General features: G+C 35.7%; 1 protein-coding gene across 9 annotated transcripts in view; it reads right to left on the reverse strand.

Annotated features, from left to right (window-relative positions):
- Positions 1-25,711, reverse strand: part of BIRC6 (baculoviral IAP repeat containing 6) — a 223,543-nt gene that overhangs the window by 91,977 nt on the left and 105,855 nt on the right. For all 9 annotated transcript variants that reach the window (XR_006215936.1, XM_042982203.1, XM_042982202.1 and 6 more), the window contains 13 exons: positions 23,716-23,849; positions 22,457-22,610; positions 19,558-19,674; positions 17,073-17,227; positions 16,455-16,581; positions 13,570-13,680; positions 12,181-12,314; positions 9,259-9,386; positions 3,602-4,164; positions 2,450-2,625; positions 1,386-1,482; positions 1,058-1,252; positions 211-411 (listed from right to left, as the gene is read on the reverse strand). Coding sequence is in view for 8 of the 9 variants with exons in the window: in XM_042982203.1 (XP_042838137.1) it covers positions 211-411; positions 1,058-1,252; positions 1,386-1,482; positions 2,450-2,625; positions 3,602-4,164; positions 9,259-9,386; positions 12,181-12,314; positions 13,570-13,680; positions 16,455-16,581; positions 17,073-17,227; positions 19,558-19,674; positions 22,457-22,610; positions 23,716-23,849 (2,292 nt within the window). In the remaining variant the exon portion in view is untranslated. The remainder of the gene's footprint in view (positions 1-210; positions 412-1,057; positions 1,253-1,385; positions 1,483-2,449; positions 2,626-3,601; positions 4,165-9,258; positions 9,387-12,180; positions 12,315-13,569; positions 13,681-16,454; positions 16,582-17,072; positions 17,228-19,557; positions 19,675-22,456; positions 22,611-23,715; positions 23,850-25,711) is intronic.

Genomic DNA, 25,711 nt, shown 5'->3' on the forward strand with positions numbered 1-25,711 from the left:
ATTTGTTTAAGGGGAATAGCTATGTCAATTCATTTCATGGGAAATGATTTGGTGGTAATGTTGAATATTACACAAAAAACTTCAAAATTAAGCAATCTGGGAATCATACCTAAATGTATCACTGTTTACTAAATATTTTCTCTCATTTTTAAGTGTTCCTACATTACAGTTTATTTTCATACATGTTTCTTTACAAGAAAAACTACTCACTCGCAAGAGATGCAAGGTGAGGCTGGATATGTATCTCTTTAAGAAGCACTGCTGCAGGAAGATGAATGGTGAGGTCACACCAAGCCTCCTCCGGCAGGAAGATGTAGGACCACGCAGCAGAGCGAGCCCTCCTGTGAGGAGGCGTGGCCTGTAAAAGCACCTCAGCTGGTTGGGCAGTTGGACTGCTAGATGTAATTGTACCTACAGAAGATATTATAAAAATCATAAAAATTCTGTAAAAGAACCCAAATAAACTATCAAGAACTATCTAATCACTGAACCAGAAAAATTAGCTAAAATCATAAACATTTGATGCTACAAACATATTTATTAGTGTGTGTTTAACACGATTTGTCACAGTATTTACAAAATATCAAGACACCCAGTCAACCTGCAAGGTGATAAGTTCATTATTAATCGTTGCCTAATTTCTTTATATTCACACGTCAAATGAAAACTAAGGTAATAACAAATCTAGCACAATAAACTGGGAAAAGGAGTACCCACCTAAAACGGAAGCTTCTTAAAAAATAACTCAAAATAAGATGGAACAAGTTCTTTAAACTGATTAACATTTATGGTGAAAACAGACACAAAAATCTGCTATTTCGTTTCACAAAAGGTGTTACTATTTAACTCGGAAATACAAACAAAGGAGATCATTAAAATGGGAGCTATTAAAAACTTCCTTCTAATCAACAGACTGTTTCAAAAACCACTACCTTTAAAATCACTTGTTTGGTGATATTATCACATGATCAACTTACTTCAAGAACTATTTCTGCTTCATACCAGCTAATAAAATATGTAAGTTCATATCAATAAGATTTAGTAATTCTTTTCTTACCCAGGGGTGCAAAGTTATGGATCCCTTCTGCATTGTCAGGCTCAGAAGCTAGTATTCTTGTTTTCAAAGTGCTGTCAACAGCTTTATTGGGACCAGAATCAAGAAACTTCATAATAGTTGATACCATACTTCTTGCAGTGTTTACAATAGCCCTTGTACTAGTAACCATATTGTTGCAAATGAGCTGAACTCCACCTAATTTACAAAGAACACCAAATGAAAATAAGACAGTGTGACATTCAGTCACCTTTCACAGAAGACTACAAAAATGACAACATACACTGTCAAATGCGTACACTTAAATGACAATTTGTGGAATTTATCTTACCCATATCATGGAATGCTTTCAAGGCGTCACTGGTATCCAATACTCTCAAAATAAACCACAGTAATGGTTCAGATAACTGGCAAGTAGCGAGAGAGCCCTAAAGAAAACCACATATGTACTGTGACTTTATAACAGTGATTATTAACTTCCTGTAATGAGGACAATTAACATATTAACTGTAATATTCTTTTATAGTTAAGTATTCTAAAATTATAGCCTTAATCTAAATCACAAATTCAACATATCTGCCAAAAGACCTAAGAAATCTTACTGAATCAACAAGGAAGTATAGCTTTTTTTCTGAACTGAGAGTATTTTTTAAATTAAGCATCTGTCTTTATCTAGTATTATCATTTTCGACCTCAATGTGCATTGATTTTGTTTTCCATTAGACACTAATTTCATTTAAAAACTGATTCTTCTCAAATATCTTTCCATTAATGGAGAAATATGTGCACATATATATGCAATGACAATTTAAGAAAATGGTGATTTACACCGACATACAAAATACTCCTTAAGAAAGTACATTTTAAAACCTGCATTTGAAAAAATGCAGTAAATGGACTAGAAGTTAAAAGCATCACACTGGTTCCTACAATTTCATTTTATAAGAAGGAAAATCAAAAAGCAGTAATATTCGAACCGATTTTTCTTTTAAAATCACCCAAATCCTTTTTGGCTGAAAGGAAACTAAACAAACATGCATCATAGCTTGAAAAAATAGTTGCATTAAACTTTTGTATGTTACATCTACAGAGAGCATTTTGGTATTCCACTATGCTATTTCTAGGGAAAAGAAAACTTCTTCTTGAGATAACAGGAAAACAACCTAAAATTTAAGATTATGTTTAATGTTTTATTCTTAGATCACTGTGGTGATTTTTCACAACATGGACTCAAAAAACTACATTCAAACTTTATTTAATAGTCTATAGGTCTTACTTGATGCTGCTGCTCTTTTTCCAATATATGAATCCTCTGTCTTTGTCCTATAAATACTTCTCTGTCCCCATTGCCAGAAACTATTTAAATTACTGAAATAGTTGCCAGATTGAACTTACTTGTCTGCCCATATATCCACAGGCCATGTAAGTTAAAATTGGCTGCAGCATCATGTGGACCGTAGAAGCTTTTTTACTGAGGGTTGTCAGTATGGTAAACAATCCATCCCCAACTGATATAGCATCTAATCCACCATGAAAGTTCTCATGTTTGGTAAGATGCAATCCACTTGCCCCTAGTTTAAATAAAAAGATTACACATTTTTAAAATACAGTATATACTTAAAAACCAGTAATAATTAAAATAGAAAAGTCATTTGTCCTGAAACCACTGAAGGATGGGTATATAACAGCTACATATATGTATATGTGTATGTGTATATAAATACATGTGTGTATACATATACGAGAGATTGGGATATTCATCATAGCATTCAGTAAAGCATGTTTTTGGCCATCTTCTTACATGAGATACCTCTAATGTTGCTAACAATAAAAATAAGTTGCTCTGTTATATGACTGAGGAATATCATCTTACATATAAGCCATATACCAAGAAGAAAGGAAATGGAGAGAAAAATAAGTGGTATTGTTACATAACTATGCTTCAAGACATCGAATTAAAAACAAGATAGGATGGTTGTTTCCCATACACAAAGAAAGAAAAAACAGAATGGAATCAATGGGATTAATTTTGTCACAGTTTACAGAAGTACAATATAACAGCTTTCAAACAGGTAGAAAAGTTAAGCAACAATACAGAAATTTTACACTGATGTATGTGTCATAGAAACTGTTCCACTTTGGATAAAATTTTACACCTCACATTTTTTAAAAAGTGGGAATCAATAAGGTTCCCTAATATAAAATTTGATGTGAAATTCTTCATCTTTAACACATCAGAGATGTGTGATTATGAAGTATGGTGCCTGACCAGTGAGACTGATTTTTTTCTTAATATAACAAATTACAAGTTATTTGATTAGCATATTATGGTATTTAAAAATTCACACTTAAAATTCTTCATCATTTCTATTTCACCTATTGATAGAAGGAAGCCACTCTCTAGAAGTTTCCACTTACAGCTTGCTAAGAAGTTTGCAATGAAGTAGCCTTACACTATAAAGTAATAAAAAATCAATCTATATGTTGCTAAAACAAAGAGATACAATACCAAAAACAAGCGTAAGATTAAACATTCTCAATACGTACCAATTATCATCGCCATGGCACTGCTATTACACAGGCCCAGAGCAGACAAAATCTGGCTCATAATCTGTTGGTTGGCTAACACTAAGTCAGCAACATATGCAGGTGATCCTTGAACACTACTACTGCTTCCATTACCATCTTTGCCTCCGGAGACTTTTTCCTCATCTGAAACACTGTCTGTAGTATTGGTGGTCACAGAAACTCTTGCACTGTATTCTCTATTGCCCGAAAGAGGCAGCTGTACTAGAATGTTAACCAGTTTTAACAAATCAAACATGAGTTGATCTCTTGTCATTTCGCCACAAACTGCTTTTGCATCGCCTGGACGAATAAGGTTGGCAAAGAGTCCCCCAAAGCATGCTCGAGCACCCACCGAGCTATCTGATCCACTTCGAGACATCACTTTGTCTGAGCAAGTGATATAGTGGTGCACTAAAAAGGTGACAGACTCTATTACAGCAGAAATAGTACTAACTGAAACAACTTCAAAATTCTGCTCCAGGGTAAATTCTAAGAGCTTTACTTGGGCATCAAGAGGACCTTGGCCTGTCTGGAAAGCACCCCTGCAGAAAAAGAGAGATGATTAAAAATTAATCCATCTTAAATTTTTAAAAAAGTAACCACCACAATACAAGAGAGCTAACACAGTAATTAAACTCTTGGTTTTCACTGTTTCATTCTGTAGCAAATGGTCTCCATTCTTCCTGAGTCATTCTAACTGTCTTCCATTTGACACAAAATCAAAAATGACTTCCCTTCCAATAGAAAACTAAAGGACAAGTAATCAAACAGGTGGTTTTGAAGCTATGGACTAAAATATTTGAGTATCACATGGAATAAGCTCTGGTTTTTCATATCTTCAAATGGTGCTATTTAAACATTTTCTACTAATTATGATTTTCAAAACTTGAAATTCAGTCAACTAATTCTTACACATCAAAGTTAAATGCTCTCAAGTTCTGCTTATGCCTAAGATATAAAAATCTGGAGAAAATACTGCCCCCAAATTAACGAGAAAAAGTAAAACTAACTATAAAGTCACATAAACCCATTACAGAGCTGGAAATCCAGGAAAGATAGGCACCTCCAACGAGACAGAATAAGAGCTTGACTTTCCTATGGCAGAACTTGAGAACAGACACTGGCAACATACAAATGAGTAAGAATTCAGCTAATATATTTAACAAACGGCTAAATTCTGGTGTATGCAACGGTGATAACACAGAACCCTTGACGTTCAAACCCATTCACAGACACCCAACCTTACAAACCCCCTACGACACACTTTGCCCATGTATCTATTCCATTTAGCTGTTCCTGAGTTATATACATTATAATAAATCCGTAAGTGTTAAGCGTTTTACCTGGGTTCTATGTGTCATTTTTACAAACTACCAAAACTGAGGAGTGTGCTGTGAGAACCCCTGAATTTGTACCCAAATCTGACAGAAGTGCGGCAACTTGCAACTGTGCGCTCTGAAGTGAGGGCAATGTTATGGTACTGAGTAGCTAAACCTGTGAGTCTGACACTAACTTTGGACAGTGTTAGAATAGGATTGAGGTGTAGGAGAAAGCTTCATGTCAGTTTTCTGAAAATACCAAAAAAAAAATGATAAACTTCTAGCCATAAATAAATAACAATTATCAATATCAGAAACGAAAACAGGAATCGAACTAGAGCCCATCAACATTAAGATGATAATAAGGAAATAATACAAATAATTCGACAACATAGATGAAATGAACAAAATCCGTCAAGATGCAAACTGCCAAATCTCACTCAAGAAGAAACAGAAAACCTGAATCATCTTTCACTATAAAATAAATTGAAAACGTTTTCTCCAAGAAAACTCCAGACTCAGCATGACTCAGTGGTGAGTACTGTCGAATATTTAATCAATTTTACACAACTCCTTTCAAAAACAGAAAAGGGATCGTTCGTTTTATGAGTCCAGCATTAACTTGTATAAAAAACAGGCACTTTTCATAAAAACCTGACATTGTAAGAAAAATGCAAACATTCCTCATAAAGATAGATTCAAAAATCAACAAAATGTTAAGTAATTTAATTTAAGCAAGACATGAAAAGGATAATATATCATGACCAAGTGAGCAGTGAGTCTATGCTGGGAACACACAGTGATCAACACTTTTTAAAAAAAATCAATGTAATTCACCATATTTACAGACTACACAGGAAACAACATGATAATTTCAAAAGATATAGAGAAAGCATTCCACAAAACCCAAGGGTAACACATGATTTTTTTAAGTCTTAGCAAATTAAGAACACAAAAAACCTCAAATTGCTATCAGACATCTACAAAGGAAGCTATAGCTAGTAACATTTCTACTTGTGAAAGACTACCAATAACAGTAAGAAAAAAACAAAGACGGCCAATTTCATCACTTATACTGATCATACTGAAGGTACTTAACCAGGGCATTGGGAGAGGGGAAAGGGAAGGGCAGGGCAGGGGCTGCGGATTAAGACATACACACTGGAAAGGAAGGAAATAAGGCTGTTTTTGCTCAGTGACTACATGACTGGGTACAAAAAAAATCCAAAGAGGCTATGTAACTCCTCCTAAATTGATCCGTAGACCGATGCATTCTCAGTCAAAATCCAGCAGGGTTTTGTTTTATTTCAGGTAGTGTAGACGAGAATCAATAAACTTATTCTAAAATTTATGTGGAAAAGCAAAGGAACCAGAATAGCCAAAACAATTCTGAAAAAAGAACAAAGTTGGAAAACCAGCACTACCAGATTTCAAGAAACTGTGGAGGGACCAAGGCAATACAGTATTAGAAAAGTAGAGATGCAAACGTCAATTCTACAGAAGAGAGTCCAGATAGTGCAAAACGTGTACAGTCAACGGATTTTGAAAAGCAAAGAAAATTCAATCAAAAAAGCAGAGCCTGTACAACAAATGACAGAGGAACAAATGGACATCCACAGGCAAAAACAAACAAAAACAAAAAACAAAAAAACTGTGACCCAAATGCAACATAAATGCAAAAACTAAATTTCTAGAAGAAAATATAGCAGATCATGTGTAGGACCATGGTTTAGGCAAGGATTTTTTCTTTTTTTTAGGACATAAAAATAATATATAAAGGAAAAACTTGACAAGACTTCATGAAAATAGAAAACTTATTTTCTGAAGGATACTGTTAAGAAAATGAAAATATCACCCACAGGCCAATAGAAAGTATCTGCAAAAACACCCAATAAAATTGAATGACTTCTTTATATTAAGACTATGTATTTCTTCCTGGTCATAAAATTAATTTACCTAAGAGCTCCCAGCTAACTTATCAGGATACTAGAGACTTTCTTAAAACCACAGAAAACAAACAAAACATAAACCAAGACATCCTTGGCCCAGAACCTTATGAATTGGATTAAAGAAAATTACACTAGAAAATTCACAGGGTGTGTAGAGCAGAAGGGGTTGGCTGAAAAAAGAAGAGAAGCTGAAAAAAAGAAATTGCTGATCAGTTTTGGAGGCATGCAAATATCTCCACTTTGAAAAAAAATAGTATGTAACTAAACTAAAATCAAGATGAATGTTTCTGTAGGAAACGTAAGAGCAAATATATTACAGTCTCATAGGAAAACCTTTACTGCAGTACAACTTTATATGAACAGTAGTATACTAAAGCATATATCTACTGAATGTTTGGAGGTCTCATACACAATTTAAAAAAAAAGCCTAGTTAAAAGAAAAAGTAAATATATGGTGACTGACTTGTGCTTGTCAACTGCTTTTATTTACATCACACAAAACTATCATGCCCATGTTTTCCAAATATTGTACATGTATTCATATCGTAACATCATGTCCTTAGTTTCGTGAATCTACTCCTTACCTTTATCTTTCACTGTGTATATACAACAAATAATTAAAACTACACATATTAGTTTTTATTATTTTTTTAAATGTTTATTTTGAGAGAGAGAGAGAGAGAGAGAGAGAGAGAGAGAGAGAGAGAGAGAATGAGCAGGAGAGGGGCAGAGAGAGGGACAGAGAGAATCCCAAGCAGGCTCCAACCCAGTGAAGAGCCCAACATGGGGCTTGATCTCATGAAGTAGGAGATTATGACCTGAGCCGAGATTAAGTGTCAGACACTTAACTGACTAAGCCACCCAGGTGCCCCAGAAAGTAATGTTGGATTTTTGAAATGTCTTACAGTATGAAGAAAATGATACATTCATATGATATATATTAGGATATTTAACCATTCATGCATTTTAAGAATAAACTCATGGGAATACAAGGCTGGTGCAGCCACTCTGGAAAACAGTATGGAGGTTCCTCAAAAAACTAAAAATAGAACTACCCTACGACCCAGCATTGCATTACTAGGCATTTATCCAAGGGATACAGGTGTGCTGTTTCGAAGGGACACATGCACCCCCATGTTTATAGCAGCACTATCAACAATAGCCAAAGTATGTAAAGAGCCCAAATGTCCATCGATGGATGAATGGATAAAGAAGATGTGGTATATATACACAATGGAGTTATTACTCGGCAATCAAAAAGAAGGAAATCTTGCCATTTGCCACGACATGGATGGAACTGGAGGGTGTTATGCTAAGTGAAATTAGTCAGTCAGAGAAAAGACAAAAACCATATGACTTCACTCATATGAGGACTTCAAGAGACAAAACAGATGAACATAAGGGAAGGGAAACAAAAATAATATAAAAACAGGGAGGAGGACAAAACAGAAGAGACTCATAAATATGGAGAACAAACTGAAGGTTACTGGAGGGATGGTGGGAGGGGGGATGGGCTAAATGGGTAAGAGGCACTAAGGAATCTACTCCTGAAATCATTGTTGCACTATATGCTAACTAATTTGGATGTAAATTTTAAAAATAAAATTAAAAAAAAGAAGAAAGAAAGAAAAGGGAAATTTGGACACAAAGACATAAGAGAAGAGGTACCACATGAAGGTGGAGGCAGAGAATGGAATGATGCATCTACAAGTCTAGGACCACTGAGAATTTCTGGCAACCAATGGAAGCTAGGAAAAGGCAAAGAAGAATTCTCCCCTAGAGCCTCCAGAGGAGAGTATGGCCTGCAAACACACTGATTGCATTCTTTTAGCCTCAAAAACTGAGAGATAATAAATTTCTATTGTTTTAAGCCAAAAGAAAAAAAAAAAAAAAGAATAAACCCACCATGGTCACAATTTACTCTTTTAATGTATTGCCCAATATTGATAATAAATTTATTTAGGATTTCTCTAGGAGACTGGTGTGTAATTTTCTTTTGTAAGCTATCTTTCTCAGGTTTTCTTACATATTGGTTTGAAATAAAATCTTTGGTAGCTTTAATATTCTATCTGTATTCTAGAAAAATTTTAACAGCTTCAAATAAATTTCACTTATCTATGAAAACATTAAAAGCAAGCAGAGATTTAACACACTGTGTTTCTTTCATAGAGTTCAAGAATCTAGAGAGCCAGAATGGAAAGGAATGAAAAGTCAGGAGATAAATGGATAAATCCTTCCCCCTTAATCCCTACTCTACTGTTTATCTGTTCCCACATTAACGTTACCCCAACAAATGGTAAAGCAAAGTTTATTCAGAGGATTACTTATTACTTCTACATCAAGAATACATGCATACATTGAAATTTACCTTTCTGTAGAAAGTATATGAATTAGCTTGAGCAAAAATTCACTGAATATCTGAGGACATGTTGAAGAAAGATGCACTTGTAATCGGGTAAGAAATTCTTGCATAGCTTGTGTAGCAGTTGGACCAACCTGAAGAGAAATTAATTCCATTGAAAACTTTTTACTGATACCATTTATAGAATTATTCATTTAAAAAGCACTATACTCTTTGAACTTTTCATATGAAGAACGAAATATTAACAGTGATAGCAAGAAACCAACTTGCTTAGGTTTTGATATATTTATTTTAAACTTAAAATTATAAATCCTTTTTTTAAACGTTTATTTTTGAGATAGAAAGACAGAGACCACGCATGCATGAGTGGGAGAGAGGAGGGACAAAGGATCTGAAGTGAGATCTGGACACACAGCAGCAAGCCTGACGCAGGGCTCGAGCTCACGAACCATGAGATCATGACCTAAACCAAAGTTGGACTCTCGACTGACTGAGCCACCCAGGTGCCCCCAAAACCATAAATTCTAGTATCAATGATTTTAGCATTATGGTTTAGAACTTACAGTAGGTTTATGTAATTCAAGACAGAAAAAAACTCATCTGAATTACACAAGAAATATACCCACAATGATTCACAAAAGTACAAAGAACTTTTGCACTGATTTTCACCAACCACCTTACTAAATACCTATTTCACAGAAGCACTCAAAGAGGTTAAGCGATCCACAACTGGTCATGCTTCTAATGACTAGCAGAGTAAATACGAAAGTGGATGAAAAAACCAAAATCACAAAGACTCCAAAGGTACAAACCCGTACCAATTAATAAAAAAATGCTTTCCCAAACATTGTATCTTGTCAATGAAAGAAATGATAATGAAAAACATATTAAGTAACCTGAGGTATGTTTTGGAATGTTTTGTAATACTTCTCCATACAATCTTATTCAATCTCAATTTGTTATGATCACAAAAACCTTGAGGAGTTTTGGTAAAACAAAATGCAATGTAATGCTTCAAACTGTTTTAAAGTTAGATAAACTTAATTTCTAATACTAAGCACCTAAGTCACAGCATTCTTAACCAAAACTAAGATCTTGGAGGAAAGCTTGATCTTTAATAAGTTATTCTGCCTTTAAAAAAAAAAAAAAAAACAGGAAGAAAAAATCCCTATTTAATACAATGGTATGCCCTCCAATACCTCGCTCTACCACCAACAAGTTGTGTAATTGTGGGCAATGCAGATACTGCATTTCTTCATATACGTAAAATAATGAAGTTAGAATCAATGATCCCAGGAATCTTCACATTCCCAATTCATAAATCTCTATGTACAATAATCACTTGACAATATGCCTCTGCTTCCACCAAAACTCTGGCCCAATCTAAATATAATAGTTTTTTCTCCCTTGTTTTCATGCTTGTCTTGCTCGTTTCACTGTGTTCTACAAAACTTAAGTATGTACAGTACGAGACTACTGACTAAATGTATCCAACAGAATTTAAAATCCAAGAAGGCAGAGAACTTGGTCTTGGTAACTACTTATAATCCCTAGTACCTAGAACAATACCTGGACCTAGCACATAGAAGCCTCGTAAAAACTTACTGAACAGGGGCACCTGGGTGGCTCTGTTGGTTAAGAGCCTGACTCTTGATTTCAGCTCAGGTCATCATCTCACAGCTTGTGAGTTCAAGCCCCACATCAGGCTCTGTGCTGACAGTATGGAGCCTGCCTAGGATTCTCTCCTTCCCTCTCTCTCTGCCTCTACCCCACTCATGCTATCTCTCTAAAAAATAAATAAACATTTTTATAAAACTTACTGAATAAATGAAACACCAGAAAGGATGATATTATTACAGATTACACAACTAAATGAGATTTTGTCTAATGGCAAATCCAGAGAAAAATTTACAAATTTAAAAGATGATAATGCTGCATAGCCTCCACTAAAAAGATGCTATGAAAACTAAATTTATATCTTATATAAAAAAATATATAATAGGGGCGACTGGGTGTCTCAGTTAAGTGTCCAATTTTTGGTTTTGGCTCAGGTCATGATCTCACGGTCATTGAGATAGAGCCCCACATCGGGCTCTGCACTGAGCATGGAGCCTGCTTGAGAGTCTCTCTGCCACGCCCCTGCTCATGCTCTCTTTCTCTCTCTCTCTTTAAAAAAAAAAAAAGAAGAAGTATAATGATGTAGGAATATTTTAAAAAGCAATATATTATAACAAGAAATTAAACTGATATAAAGGAAGTTTATAATGAGACTAAAATTGTTTATAAGCCCTGAGCAATACAACTTGCTATTTTTTTTAATAACATATTTAATATTATAAAATGGTTGTTAGGTGGATTATCAATATTAGTAGTTGAGATCATTAAACATGGTACATTAATTTTAAACAACTTTTTAAATTCCTGTGGTGCCTGGGTGGCTCAGTTAGTTAAGCATCTGACTTCGGCTCAGGTTCATGAGCTTCCACTTCTCTCTCTCTCTGCCCCTTGTGGGATTCTCTCTCTCTCTCTCTCCCTCTCTCTATAACCCTCCTTCAGTTGTGTCCTCTCTCACTCAAAAACAAAAACAAAACAGAACTTTTTTAATTCCAAGATTTCTTAAATGTTTCCCTGACTTTCAGGTAAGTATTTTTTCAGGATGTTTCTTAAATTAGCCCAAAATTAATGCCAAAAATACACATCTGCTTATAAATCAGTAAAAATTCAAGTGAACATTTACTACCTGCTGTGCTTCAGTTTCAGTATAACTATTATTATATATCATTCAAAACATTTTATTACATTGAAATATAAGACAATATCATTTAATACCTAAGCAATGAAAATTTTATTAGTTACATTAAGTTTTTCTTTACAAATATGTTTATTGAACTGTCTGGGTCTATCACTAGTTTTGAAAAGACATGGTACCTGCGGACTGTGTTGATTTGTTCCATGTGGACTGGTGCCAGAGAGAAATTTCACTAATACATGAATCAGGTTTGGATCTGAAACCAGCAGATGAGCAGTACTCTCCTGAGTTCCAATGGCATTGCTTGAACCAGCTGTAAAACATTTTTTAAAAATGCTCTTAACAAATGGACCCTGAAAGAATGGAAATGCAGTATCTCAAATATCTTTTAGTTTCAAGGAAAACTCACATATTCCTGGGAGTTAGTTTATTAAAAGGGTCTGAAACTCTACTGCATTGACTGTGTTGGGCTCATTCTGTATTTTCATCTATCATGGATCTCCTCTGGCCTCTCTCCTAATCTGACTATAAAAAATAGCTGGTTTAAAGTGCATCTTATTTAGTATATAGTCAAGTGGAAAAGAAATTGGAAAAGAAATAAATAAATGCTTACTGACCTTTTGGTGAGCCTATTCTTGGTAATTATTTCCCTCTTTCAGAAATAGGGACCTACTTTTCGGATAAATCTCAGATAAATCTATGCAAACACTATTCATTTTTGCAAGTCAGTACCACAAAGGTTGTATAATGTTCAAAGGTATACAGGTAACACACCAGTTTTCTGAATTGACTAAAACATCCTGTGAGCTAAATCTATCTTCAATATGAGACAGTGATACTTTTGATGCCCTATTTGGAAAGTATATTTGAAATGAAAAAAAGGAATAGCACTTTGATGCAAAACAATGATTTAAACTGATATATTTATCAATGTGACAGAGCTTTCTATTTAGTGAAATTAACCCCACAAAGAATGGGGATGAAATTTACCCACCTCTTGTCATAATCTACAGAGAACGAGGATTTCAATTCACAAATGGTGAGTCCTTGTTTTCTAGTCTGAACTTTCATCCCTATCTCAACAACAATCTCCAGAATGTCAGATTAAATCCAGACTTAAATGTGAAAAGTAAAACCAATATGCACTACAGAAGATAACATAAGGGATCTAGATGTGGAAACAAAAACCTAGCAATCTAATCATATATGCTCAGGATTATAATAATAAATAAATCACTTTTAAGCGCAAAGATCCTTTAAAAAGAATAACAAAAATAAAACAGTAAATATTTGACTGTACTCTAAAAGCAATCAGTTTCATTTTAATAAGTAGTAAGGTTTTAGAAAGTAAAACTATGATTTGAACTTGTGATGGCAAATGAGAGTAAATTGTCAAAGTAAAGAGGCACAAAGCCTAAGATATTTAAGAATAAATTCAGAAGAGGCATAGTCAAAGAAGGAACATAATGTTCACAACTCTATCACTTCTTACAAAAATCTTGAGAATCTGACAGTAAGGATAAAAAAGTATGTGTGAGAGATTTAAAGGAATAAATCTCTAAACTTACGATTCAGCTGCATATTTGTCATGAGAGTTAGACTATGAAGCACAAGGCACCATGTCCGGAGAAGAGTGTTGGGATACCAAGCTAACACGGTGAGAAAGCTAGTTATGGACGCTATACAGAAAAGAGAAGGGGAGGACATTTTTAATTAATGATAACCACATGTTTATTAAGAATTAAAAATGAAACAGACAAATTTAAAATACCGACACTATTTCTTTACATCAATTCACTACCTAGTGGCCTCAAAACATACAAATGAAAAGAGTTCCCCGTTAAATATCACTAAAGAATTAAGAAATAAAATAATGTTTTAAGGCTAAGTTTAAAGCTCAGCCCACCATCCATAAAATAACATGTTATCACTATAAACATGCTGTCCTTTTCAAACTACAGGCACTTCTACTGCAACACAGCTTTACTAAAACTCTTCACATTCTATAAGACCTAAAGCTGAAAATAACAGGGGACACTGGAAAAACAGGGATGGGGTAAAACTTCTGAAAACCAATACAACTTCACAACAAAAGCAGAAACTACAACAAAAATTAGGTCACTTGCAAGATTAAGTGGGAAGCACTGAACGGCAGCTGGAGAAGCCAAAGAAATTATTCAAATGCACAAACATAATTCAGTGCCCACACTGTGCTCTTAAAACACCCTTGAAAAATGGCTGATTCCAGATTTCAGACTGAAATATTTACCACACTTTAAAAGGTAGCAAAAACCCAGTCATGTATTTAAAACAAAAGAAAGGAGCACCGCACTGGCCACAAATGGCAAAATTTTAGCATCAATATCCATAACAATTTTAATAGAAAAATATTTTTAAATCCCTGAACTTACACAGATATTTATTAAAGAAACTAAATGGTCATTTTAAAAATTAAGGAAGTTCTGGCATTTTCCTTGCCTCTATTATACAAACTGTACCAACAGAGGTTGAGAGAACAGCCTATGAAAGAAAATTTCTCTTTATGTAAATATTTCAACTAAAATGAAAAAGTGACAGAAACAGACTATCCTCATTTTGAAACCTCTAATGAATTATTAATGGCATTCAGCATCAGTGTGTTAATAATGTAAAAATAGAGGCTACCTTTGAAATTGCCTTTTAAAAAAATACTAAGCTCCAGGTCTAACTACCAATTTATAGGAAACAGAGAGGACAGCATGGAGATACAATCACGAAAAATCAGGAACCTGAGAATCCTGAAAAACAACCAAACTTCTTTGAAAAATGACTTTATTAAGGGGATAAAAAAAAAAGATCTGGAGGGAACCGATACAGCTTAGGGATTAAAGAAATATAATTAAAACATGTGGACCTTATATGGAGTCTATTTCAAGTTTTAAAAATTTGGAACAGTTGAGACAACTAGAAATTTGAATACTAACCAGATATCTGATGATAATAATGAACAGTTATTTACTTTTTTTACTCATCAACTTTGTTTATGTGTAAGGGTTTTCACAATAAAAAAGAGCACGACTTATAATAATTATTAGTACAGTGGAAGAGATGAAAACCTCTTAATTAAAGCAGGTTGGCTCTTGCCAAGACAATGCAGATCTAAGTAGGACTGTTGAGCCAGTGGGACTAAAGACCAACCTGATAGCCATGTGAATAGAAAATGCACCCCCCTAGGAAGAAAGCACCAGAAATAGATGACCATTTACACTTTTCTTAAAATAAAACTAAATAGATTCCTGCAGCGAGAGCCAAAGACTAATTCTATTTCTATAGAAGGGTATTATTTTACTCCCATTATATCCACACTCATGCATTTGTCCAAAACACACACACATACACACACACACACACACACACCCAAAAGTTAACTAATACAACTCTTAAAAAATTTTTTTCTAATGTTTATTTTTGAGGGGGAGAGAGAGAGAGAGAGAGAGACAGAGTGTGAGTGGGGTAGAGGCAGACAAAGTGGGAGACACAAGGCTCTGAGCTGTCAGCACACAGCCCAACACAAGGCTTGAACTCATAAACCATGAGATTATGACCTGAGCCGAAGTCGGACGTTTAACTGACTGAGCCCCCCAGGCATCCCTAACTAACACAACTTTTTTTCTTTTTTTAAATATAATTTACTGTCAAATTGACTAACATACAGTGTGTAAAGTGTGCTCTTGGTTTTTGGGGTAGATTCCTGTGGTTCATTGCTTATATACAACACCCAGGGCTCATCCCAACAAGTGCCCTCCTCAATGCCCATTGCCCATTTTCCCCTTTCCCCCACCCTCAGTTTGTTCTCTGTATTTAAGAGTCTCTTATGGTTTGCCTACTAATACAACATCTACAGGAAATCGACAACCAACTCCAATTTATCAATTCCTATGAGGCTGATTCACCTTTTTAAGAAATACCAAGGGCACCTGGGTGGCTCGGTCAGTTAAGCTTCTGACTTTGGCTCAGTTCATGATCTCAGGGTTTGTGAGTTCGAGCCCCGCATTGGGCTCTGTGCTGACAGCTTGGAGCCTGGAGCCTGGAGCCTGCTTTGGATTCTATGTCTCCCTCTCTCTCTGCCCGCCCCTGCTCACACTCTGTCTCTGTCTCTCAAAAATAATCATTAAAAACAAACAAAAAAAAAGACATACCAGTGGTAACAGAACAGCTGAAGAATAAGACAAATATTTTAGGAAATAAAGATTAACAGTGCAAGTTTTAGTTGCACATGGGCATAACATAACACAAATCACAGAGTAATTTTTTTGTTTTTTTCACTGCTAAGTAATGTCAGTTTATTAAAAAAAGGTTTTTTCCAGTAAACCATTTTAATCCTAATGACAAATATTAGGTAAACATTACCCTAATCATTGCCTTTTTAGTTTATTTATAGTATGTTAATAACCATCCTTCTAATAAATCTTACCCTGATTTAATGAGATGACAGGTATTCGATTGGCATTATACAAAAAAATGTCTGCTCCATTTTCTTTGTTTCCAGATGAACTAGAATTCAGGCTCAATGTGAGCCACAACTGGAGAAGCGATTCCAACTGAAAAAGAGTGAAAATTGACAGGAGGGAAAAAAAAAAAAACCTATTATATAACGAAATACTGTTTAAATAAAAACCTTATGAATGACTCCTTGTGAGTAATTAATTTTTTTATTAAGTATTTCCTCTGGCTACTTCAATTCAGCTGGCAAGCAAACACATCTCACAATTCTTGATGAAACAAAATTTAAATTAAAATTTGGTACCTAATACATATAGTTTTCTAAATCAAAATGGATGATTCAAGTCTTTAAATATAGTTGTATGTGCAACATATAATTGGAACTAAAGTAACAAAGCTTAAAAATCATAAAACTTATAAATAACCCTATCACTGAGGAGCTGTGGTTATCAAAGGATCTCCAATACTTCTCCATCTGAGATAATGAATAAAACACCCTTTCAGGTTGAGAAAGATCTCCCCAGTTATTTTCACCTTTTACTAGGCTAGCAATACTTGTAAAAATACACCATTTCTCCTGAAGTCATACCTGGACATGATGGACTTGAAGCATGGAAAAAAGTTTGTTGAAACAAACATTTAACATTGGGACAGATGATAACTGTATAATAAGCTGGCTGGACTGGCTTGCTGCTTGTAAACCCCCTAGAAGGGAATCATCTGTTCCAGTGGGAGACTGTGATACTGAAAATTAAACACAATTATGATTTTTATATACAAAGTAGCAGGAGAAATGTTCACTAGCTATTAGTATGTACAGATAAGCTCTTTAAAAAAATTTTTTTAATTGCATTCCTAAGAATGGTTCATCATTATATTATTTGAAAATTTGTTTTTACAACATTACCTGAAGGTCAAAAAGACAATCACCAAAGAGAGAAGCTCCCCAATTCACAGCACTTGTCCATCAAAGGAACAAAACCTTATTACTCTCTAGCAATTTCTATTTTCAATTTTTTCCTAATTAATAAAAGAGGAAAAGGAAGAAAAAGAAGAATCTTGACTAATTCTTAAGAAAGTAATTTTAGAATAATTTAGACTCTAATCCATTGATTCTTAACCTTGATTACACATTAAAATTACCTGGGAAGCATCAAAAAATTCTGATGCCCAGGTCACACACCAAACTAATAAATGAGCATACATTCATGGGAAGTAGACAAATATATGAACTCTAAGAGAGGTTTTCCATGAAAATTTTATTTACAAAGTTATTAAAAGGGGGACAAAGTTCTGAACAGGATAAAAATCAAAAGATAAAATATTAAGAGGAACAGATACAAATTACAAAAGCATCTTTTAACAAAATGTTTTAGATCAGAAATATTTAACAGAGAAAAGGGCTACTTAGGTCAGTACTGAGTTGTCTGTCGTCGCGGAGAGGCTGACCCAACAAAAGAGATCCCTCCATTACATGAAAGATAAGGTACAATAATACTATTGTACCAATACCAAGATCACAGAACACTAGACCATTTCTTCAGTCTTTCACCTTTTTTCTATACCCCCTAAGGTGAGAAATAAATGAAAACAGCAAAGTGAAAGAATTCAATTTGACATAGAAATGTTGAAAAACCCAATTTCTCTAATGCATTGTGAACTCTCCTTCATAGGGGACGGAGAACATGATGCTCTTCCTAGGTTCTAACTAGTACATCTACCCCTTTACTCACCATGCTCCAGAGAAGGTGAAGTAATTTACAGGAGGTGAAGGAAAATAAAAATCACCATCTCCTCAGCACAACTCCTCAATCTTTAGTCTTTGAGAGACAAGCTGCTATCTTAACTGTGCTCACCTGACAGGAGGCAATCTACCCAAGTCTAGCACTCTACTTCAGCAAACTACAGCCGGATGATCAAAACTGGCAGGCACCTGACTGTGTAACAGTTTCTAAATCAGCCATGCCCATTTGTTTGGACATTGTCTATGGCTACTTACTACAAAGTCACAGTTGTGTAGTTACCACACACACTGTACAGCTCAGAAAGCCTAAAACATTAACTATCTGGTCCTTGATATAAAAAGTGTGCTCTCTTTTGATGCAGATAATCAGGCAGTAAATCTTCAATTCAGCAGTTCAATTAGGCCCCTATATATCTCTTCCATCCTAGTCTTTAGTAAAAGGCGAGAGATTTACACGATTTGAAGAGAAACCAGACTACATCCATCCTAGTCTTTAAGGGTGACAAAGATGCCACTGCAGCAGTGCCCCCTTATCAATAGTTTTGTTTTCCACAGTTTCCGGTTTCTTTTAATAGCAGTCAACTGCTATCATCGTATGAACAGCAGTCAACTACAGGCAGGAGGCAGGTGATCCTCTGACTGACATACAGTTAGAAGGTCAGCGGTAGCCTGACACTCCATCACTACACCTACATCATTCACCCTACTGCATTACACCATGCAGGCATTTTATCATCAAAAATCACCACCACGAGAGTGAATACATATTTTGAGAGAGACCACATTCATACCTTTATTACAGTATATAATTGTTCTATTTTATTATTATTGTTAATCTCTTACTGTGCCAAATTTATAAATCAAACTTTATTACAGGTTTGTATGGAAAAAACATGGTACATATAGGGTTCAGTACTAGCTGTGGTGTCAGGCATCCACCGGGGGTCTTGTATGTCTCTTGGAAAAGGGGGGGGGAATTACTGTATTCAAAAACCCACTTTATAATAAATGCGGATATAATGGAAGGAACTCCCAGGCAGCTAGCTAAGCAAACAACTCTAGGAATTTCATTAACTTCACAATGCCACAATAACAAAACATCACTCAGCTTTTTGGACTGAATGTAAGTGTAGTACTACATGGAGGCATTTTGTTTCCCCTCCGCTTTCCCAATTTATTAATCCTTTGTCTTTTTTCTCAACTTGCTACTAACTTAGTGAGGGAGAGGTGCTATATACTTAGCCTACTCAGATTCACACCACACGTGGAATTTAAAAATTTGTCTTCACTGAATGCACTTAAAAAATCAAGAATGATGATTTTCACTTACATGTAGGTGATGTATTTGTTAATGCCTGTAAAATGGAATCTGCTTCCAGGGTAGACATCATTTTCAACATAAGTTCTGCTTGTTGTTCAAGTCCAACTTCTAGGCGAGCATCTAGGGCTACAAAGAGCAGTTAAAAGAAAAAAAGGCTATTTGATAATTTTTACTCATGTCCTACTTTCTACACTAAAATGTTGACTTCCAAATGCAGAATAGGGTGAAGAATGTGTCCTCATGGAGAACAACCTGTCAGGAGTATCAGGTATGTCAGGGAGTATGCAGGTAACAAAATCTGTGCAAAGGAGGCCAGAGATGAGAGACTGGTTATATAAAGAGAAGTGGATCAAATAAATTAAGTGATGATAACGGAAACAAGTAAGGTAAGGATAATGAGAACCAGGTTCCTCATTGTCAGAGAATACAGATACAAAAATGGAAGGGAAGAAGTTAAAATGAAGCCTGTGGAATATTACACTGAACATTAACGAACTTAAATTAAATTTTTTTAACTTATTTAAATTTTTTAAATTTATTAAAAAAATAGTATTTTTTAAAATACTACAGCCAGATATGTATATTAGAAATATAGACACAAATGTGTGTAAACACACACACAAACACACACACACCCTGTCCACCAAGAGGACACAGAAACAGTCACCGAAATTGTAGTTAAGTATATCTAGCACCCAAATCTTGGTTTCCTAATCACATTCTTCCACTAAAATGTTTTGAAATACCCTTTTTGCTCAAGTAGTTAATCCCCAGTCTAGGGAAGAAAAAGGAAATGATAAGCCTGGGGCACCTTGTGCCAGAAAACAAGGAAACTCACAGAAAGATGAGAAAGTATCAAAAAAACAGATAAGCTTAAGAAAGATCCCACTGGTCAAATCTGGGACAATGTGAACATCAAAATAAATAATGAAGACACCGTGAATATACTTAGTGCCACAAAACTGTATACTTAAAAATGGGTAAAATGGGGGGTGCCTGGGTGGCTCAGTCGGTTAAGTGTTTAACTTCGGCTCAGGTCATAATCTCCTGGCCCATGGGTTCGAGCCCCGCATGGACTCTATGCTGACAGCTCAGAGCCTGAAGCCTGCTTGGGATTCTGTGTCTGCCTCTCTCCCTGCCCCTCCCCCACTCATGCTCTGTTTCTCTCTCAAAAATAAATAAACATTAAAAAAAGTTTTTAAAAATGGTTTAAAATGGTGAGTTTTATGTTATTCACATTTTGCCTTAATAAAAACTAAGCAACAAATATACAAATAATAATTATGACCCACTGAATAAAACAGAAAACCATAAATCTACTTAAAAATAAAACTAGGGGCGCCTGGGTGGCGCAGTCGGTTAAGCGTCCGACTTCAGCCAGGTCACGACCTCGCGGTCCGTGAGTTCGAGCCCCACGTCGGGCTCTGGGCTGATGGCTCGGAGCCTGGAGCCTGTTTCCGATTCTGTGTCTCCCTCTCTCTCTGCCCCTCCCCCGTTCATGCTCTGTCTCTCTCTGTCCCAAAAATAAATAAAAAACGTTGAAAAAAAAATTAAAAAAAAAAACAAAACTAATTTTTTTAAAAGAATAGTTTCGAAGCACCACTCTCCCACACCCACAAAAATTTATTTGGCAAGGGACAAAGAACAACTTTATAAGGGAGAAGACTTTAAATCAAGTAATTAAACTTCAAATCACCAGTCATGGAACAAATTAAAATCGTAAGCCAACTAACAGAATACATAAGAAAATCTATGCATTATACCAGCGATACTTCTGGCAACGATGCATGACCATAATCTAATCATGAGGAAATAACACACACACCCAAGTTTTGAAGAACATTTTACAAAATAACCGGCTTGTAATCTTCAAAAGCATTAAGGTCATGGAAGTGAACTCTGATGAACTGTGGCAGGCTGTGGGGTGCTTGGGTGGCTCAGTCAGATAAGGATCTGACTCTTGGTTTCAGCTCAGGTGTGATCTTGCAGTTGTGAGATCAAACCTCACGTCTGGCTCTATGCTGACATTGCAGAGCCTACTTAAGATTGTCTCTTTCCCTCTCTCTCTGCCTATCCACTGCTCACTCGCTCTCTCTCTCTCTCTCTCTCTCAAAAATAAATAAATAAATAAATAAATAAATAAATAAATAAATAAATAAATAAATGTAAAAAAAAAAAAGAGCTATGGCAGGCTGAATGAGACTGAAGAGGTATGACAACTAACTACAAGGCATCTTTTTGCTTTGGATCCTTTAGCATAAAGGATGTTATTTAAACACAAGTGCTGAACTGGAATGGGATATGAATGTTAGTACTAATGTTAGTTTCCTAATTTTGATGAAATGTGCTTCCTGATTGCTCTTGTAGAAAAATGCCCTGATTTGTAAAACAAATAAAATAAAAATATTTAAGCCTAGCAACTTACTCCCAAATGGTTCAGGATAGCAAATATTCTTTGTATCAAACTTCAACATTTCAGCAAACATATGGTTGTTTCAAAATTTAACCAAAGATTTTATTAAAAACAAAAACTCTGATATATTCTACATGACTAGAAAAGTGTAAAAATAATATTCAGTGTGGTTTCATCTGTTTACAAACAAAATACGAGTTTACTATGAGTAAAAAATACATTAAAGCACAATCAATTTAAAGTCCCTGTCAATCCCACACAACTCACAAATATATTTTGTGAGGTGTTATTCTGAGAAACAAAATGCCCCATAAACAGAAGCTCCTCCAAACGGACTGACACAGAAACACACATCTGTGTCACTCTGATGGCACATGTGGGAAACCAAACCCTCAGAGCACACACTCAGCCTCGTTTTCTCATATGTCAAAGCATACATGAAATCAGAATTTGTTTTAGGAATAGCACATGACTTAGAATATAATACCCACTTACCCTGAGATACTGAAACACTAACTGTCTGTGATCCATTCTTCTCTGTGCTTGCAGGTGGCTTTGCTACAGGAATCCCAAGACCTCCAATGTAAGGGTTGTAATTGTAGGTGCCATAATCAGCACCCCAGTAGTCATACCATGTACTGCTTATTGGCTTAAAAGAGTGGGAAAAATAAAACTGTGGTTTATTTTTACCTCTTCACTAAGAGTGACATTATTTACACTATCTAAATTCAAACAGGGTTACAAAATAAACATGCTCCCCCCCCTTTAAATCACCAAAACATACTTCTAATTTTAATGATCTATAGGAATAGTTCAGGAATTTTCTCTTGATTTGATACCAACATCTAGAAGTACCTTATTTATTTAGAATCTGAGAGAGGGGTACCTGGGTGGCTCAGTAGGTTAAGCATCTGACTCCTGATGTCAGCTCATGTGAGGATCTCACAGTTCTTGAGATTGAGCCCCATGTGGAGCTCTGTGCTGACAGTGCAGAGCCTGCCTGGAATTCTCTCTCTCTATCCATACCCCACTTGTGCTTACTCTCTCTCTCTCTGTCTCTCTCTCTCTCTCTCTCTCTCTCTCACACACACACACACAAAATAAATAAACTTAAAAAAAATGTATTAGAATCTGAGAGATAATTAGCATCCTTAAAGAAAAATCTCGGGGCACCTAGGTGGCTCAGTCAGTTAAGCATCCGACTTCAGCTCAGGTCATGATCTCATGGTTCATGAGTTAGAGCCCCGCATCAGGCTCCTGACAGTGTGGAGCCTGCTTAGGATTCTCTCTCTCACCCACTCTCTCTGCCCCTTCCTGACTCATACTCTATCTCAAAATAACTAAAACTTAAAAAAAAAAAATTCTTATACATAAATAGAAGCAATATAAAGTATTAGAGGTATATCTCCTTTAGAAAAACTTGAGGCTAACACAGAAGTAGAACTTGCAATACACTGGCCTTGCCTAAAATTGAGTAATCCATAACTAAACTTCCCCAAGCCTATTAGTGGCTCTTACTAATACATAAGACAATAATAGTGGCTATATTAATAAAAGGGTATGTGTTCCTTATATTACTCCATCTATATTATAAAAAAAACTACTATAAGATCTATTGCAAGTTAATGAATTTTGAGAACAATGAATAATGAATTACATTTAGTGATAAACAGGTATACTTTCCTGTTTTAAGTGATTAATAAGCCAAAAGTATAAAATGAAATATTTAAATTGCAAAGAATAGTATATCATACCTTAAAAACTTTGGCTGCAAGAGGATCTTTTTCCAAATCAATATCTAAAGGATCAATGTCAACTTCCATTAGATCTTGAAGTAACTCAAGATCAATTTCTTTATCTTTTTCCAAAGAAGAAAGAGGAGGTGCACCTTCAAATAATTGAAAACGATTATGCTGATGATGTATGTAACATAAAATTTAACTAATATGTTGATTTTAATTTCAGAAAAAATTACTTCACTCGTAAGTAACATGTTTCCACTGACATAAACATCTCTAAATTTTTATACTTGACAATTAAACACTATTAATTATGAAAAATTGTATCCATCTATAAACATACAATTAAAAACATGATGCAGGGGTGCTTGGGTGGCTCAGTCAACAGTCCCACTTTTGATTTTGGCTCAGGTCATGATCTCACAGTTGTAAGATCGAGCCCTGTGTCAGGCTCTGTGCTGGGTCTGGAGCCTGCTTAAGATTGTCTTTCCCTCTCCCCTGCTTGCACTTTCTCTGTCCGTCTCTCAAAAAACAAAACAAAACAAAACAAAAAACAACCCCAAAACAACCCCAAAACAACAACAAAAACCCCAAATTACACAAGGTGGTAATATTTGACTTCCTAGCAATTAGCCCGTATTGAATCATGCTGGACAAAACTTTGTTACTGAAAACAATCATTAACCATTTCTAGAATGAGTATTACCCATTTTATTACCTCCAGTAGATAATTCATTATGTTACATCCACTATTTTAGGAAATGATGCCCAGTATTAAAGTGAAAAGCAAAGATTTAAGTTGTAAGACTACTTTCACTTTTTTTTTTTTTTGCCTTTGATCTTTATTCAAAATTAGCTATCCAAAATGATATGACATCTATGGAATAAGAAAATTTAAGTTTTTATGTAGCAGGCGTCTTTTCTTCTGTGGTGGATTTCTCCTCTGCAGGCTGCTTCTCGGCAGCTGATTTCTTGGTAGCTGCAGCCGGTTTTCCTGCCAAAGGTTTCTTCTGCTTCTTCACACCAATAGCCCTTTTTTCCTTTCTTCCCTCCCAGAGGCCTCTTGCCTGGAACCCCCTTCTCATCTGATTTGGCTTCCAAAGATGCTGCTGCCTTATTCATTCAAAGTTTGTGATTCTTGGCCTGGCAAAGAATGGTGTCCCGGCACACGGTCTGTGTATACGGGTTTAGCTTCAACACGATTCTCAGGTTTTTCAGTGGATTCTTCTTCAGGACTCTGCGATGACTCCGGTTGTGTGGTACTTGGCGGCCTCTGTGGATCTCTGGGGCTCTTCAAGATTCTGCTAAGATGTGTATTAAGCATCTTGTACATGGGAAGGTTGTAGTTGCTCTTGAGGGAGGCAGCCTTATGCCAAGTGCCATACAGATCATCTAACTTGCAGAAGACGCTGTCAGTCCAAATATGCAGAAATGTCCTGCATGCCCACCAGGGGCAAGTTTCGAGATGTTCAGTTTGCTTACATTAAGTAAAGTAATTCCAGGGGCATTTCTGAGGGCCTTTATGATACCACTGTCCTCATTACAGATAATGCAGGGTCCCCTACACTGGATACAATGACAATTTCTCATTGTGTCCTTCCCAGCTCTCATTTGCTGAGAGGCATAACCTTTCTGATATCATTCTAGGCTTTAAGTATTTTAAGAAGCGAAACAGCCTCTCTGGTAGTCTTGTAGCCTTGAACTTTATCTTCAACCACCAAAGGAAGTTCGGGAACTTCCTTAATACGATGATATATAGACATGACCAGCGCTGGTAGGCCTGAGGCAGCCAGGGCAGAGCAGATGGCCTGTCACTTCTGTGCTATGTTCACTCTGCACCAAGGGTGCCACATTTTGTTTGGTACAAACATGCAAGCCAAATACGCAAGACATATTATTTCCAGAAGAACCCTGGCCAGAACAGTGAGTCCCACCATCTCGAACTCTGGGGATTTGAGCCACGGCTCTGCCAGTACCCCAAAACTCAGGATGGGTGGTGACGACCTGCTAA

Source organism: Panthera tigris, chromosome A3, assembly GCF_018350195.1.
Source record: "Panthera tigris isolate Pti1 chromosome A3, P.tigris_Pti1_mat1.1, whole genome shotgun sequence".
Lineage (NCBI taxonomy): Eukaryota > Metazoa > Chordata > Mammalia > Carnivora > Felidae > Panthera > Panthera tigris.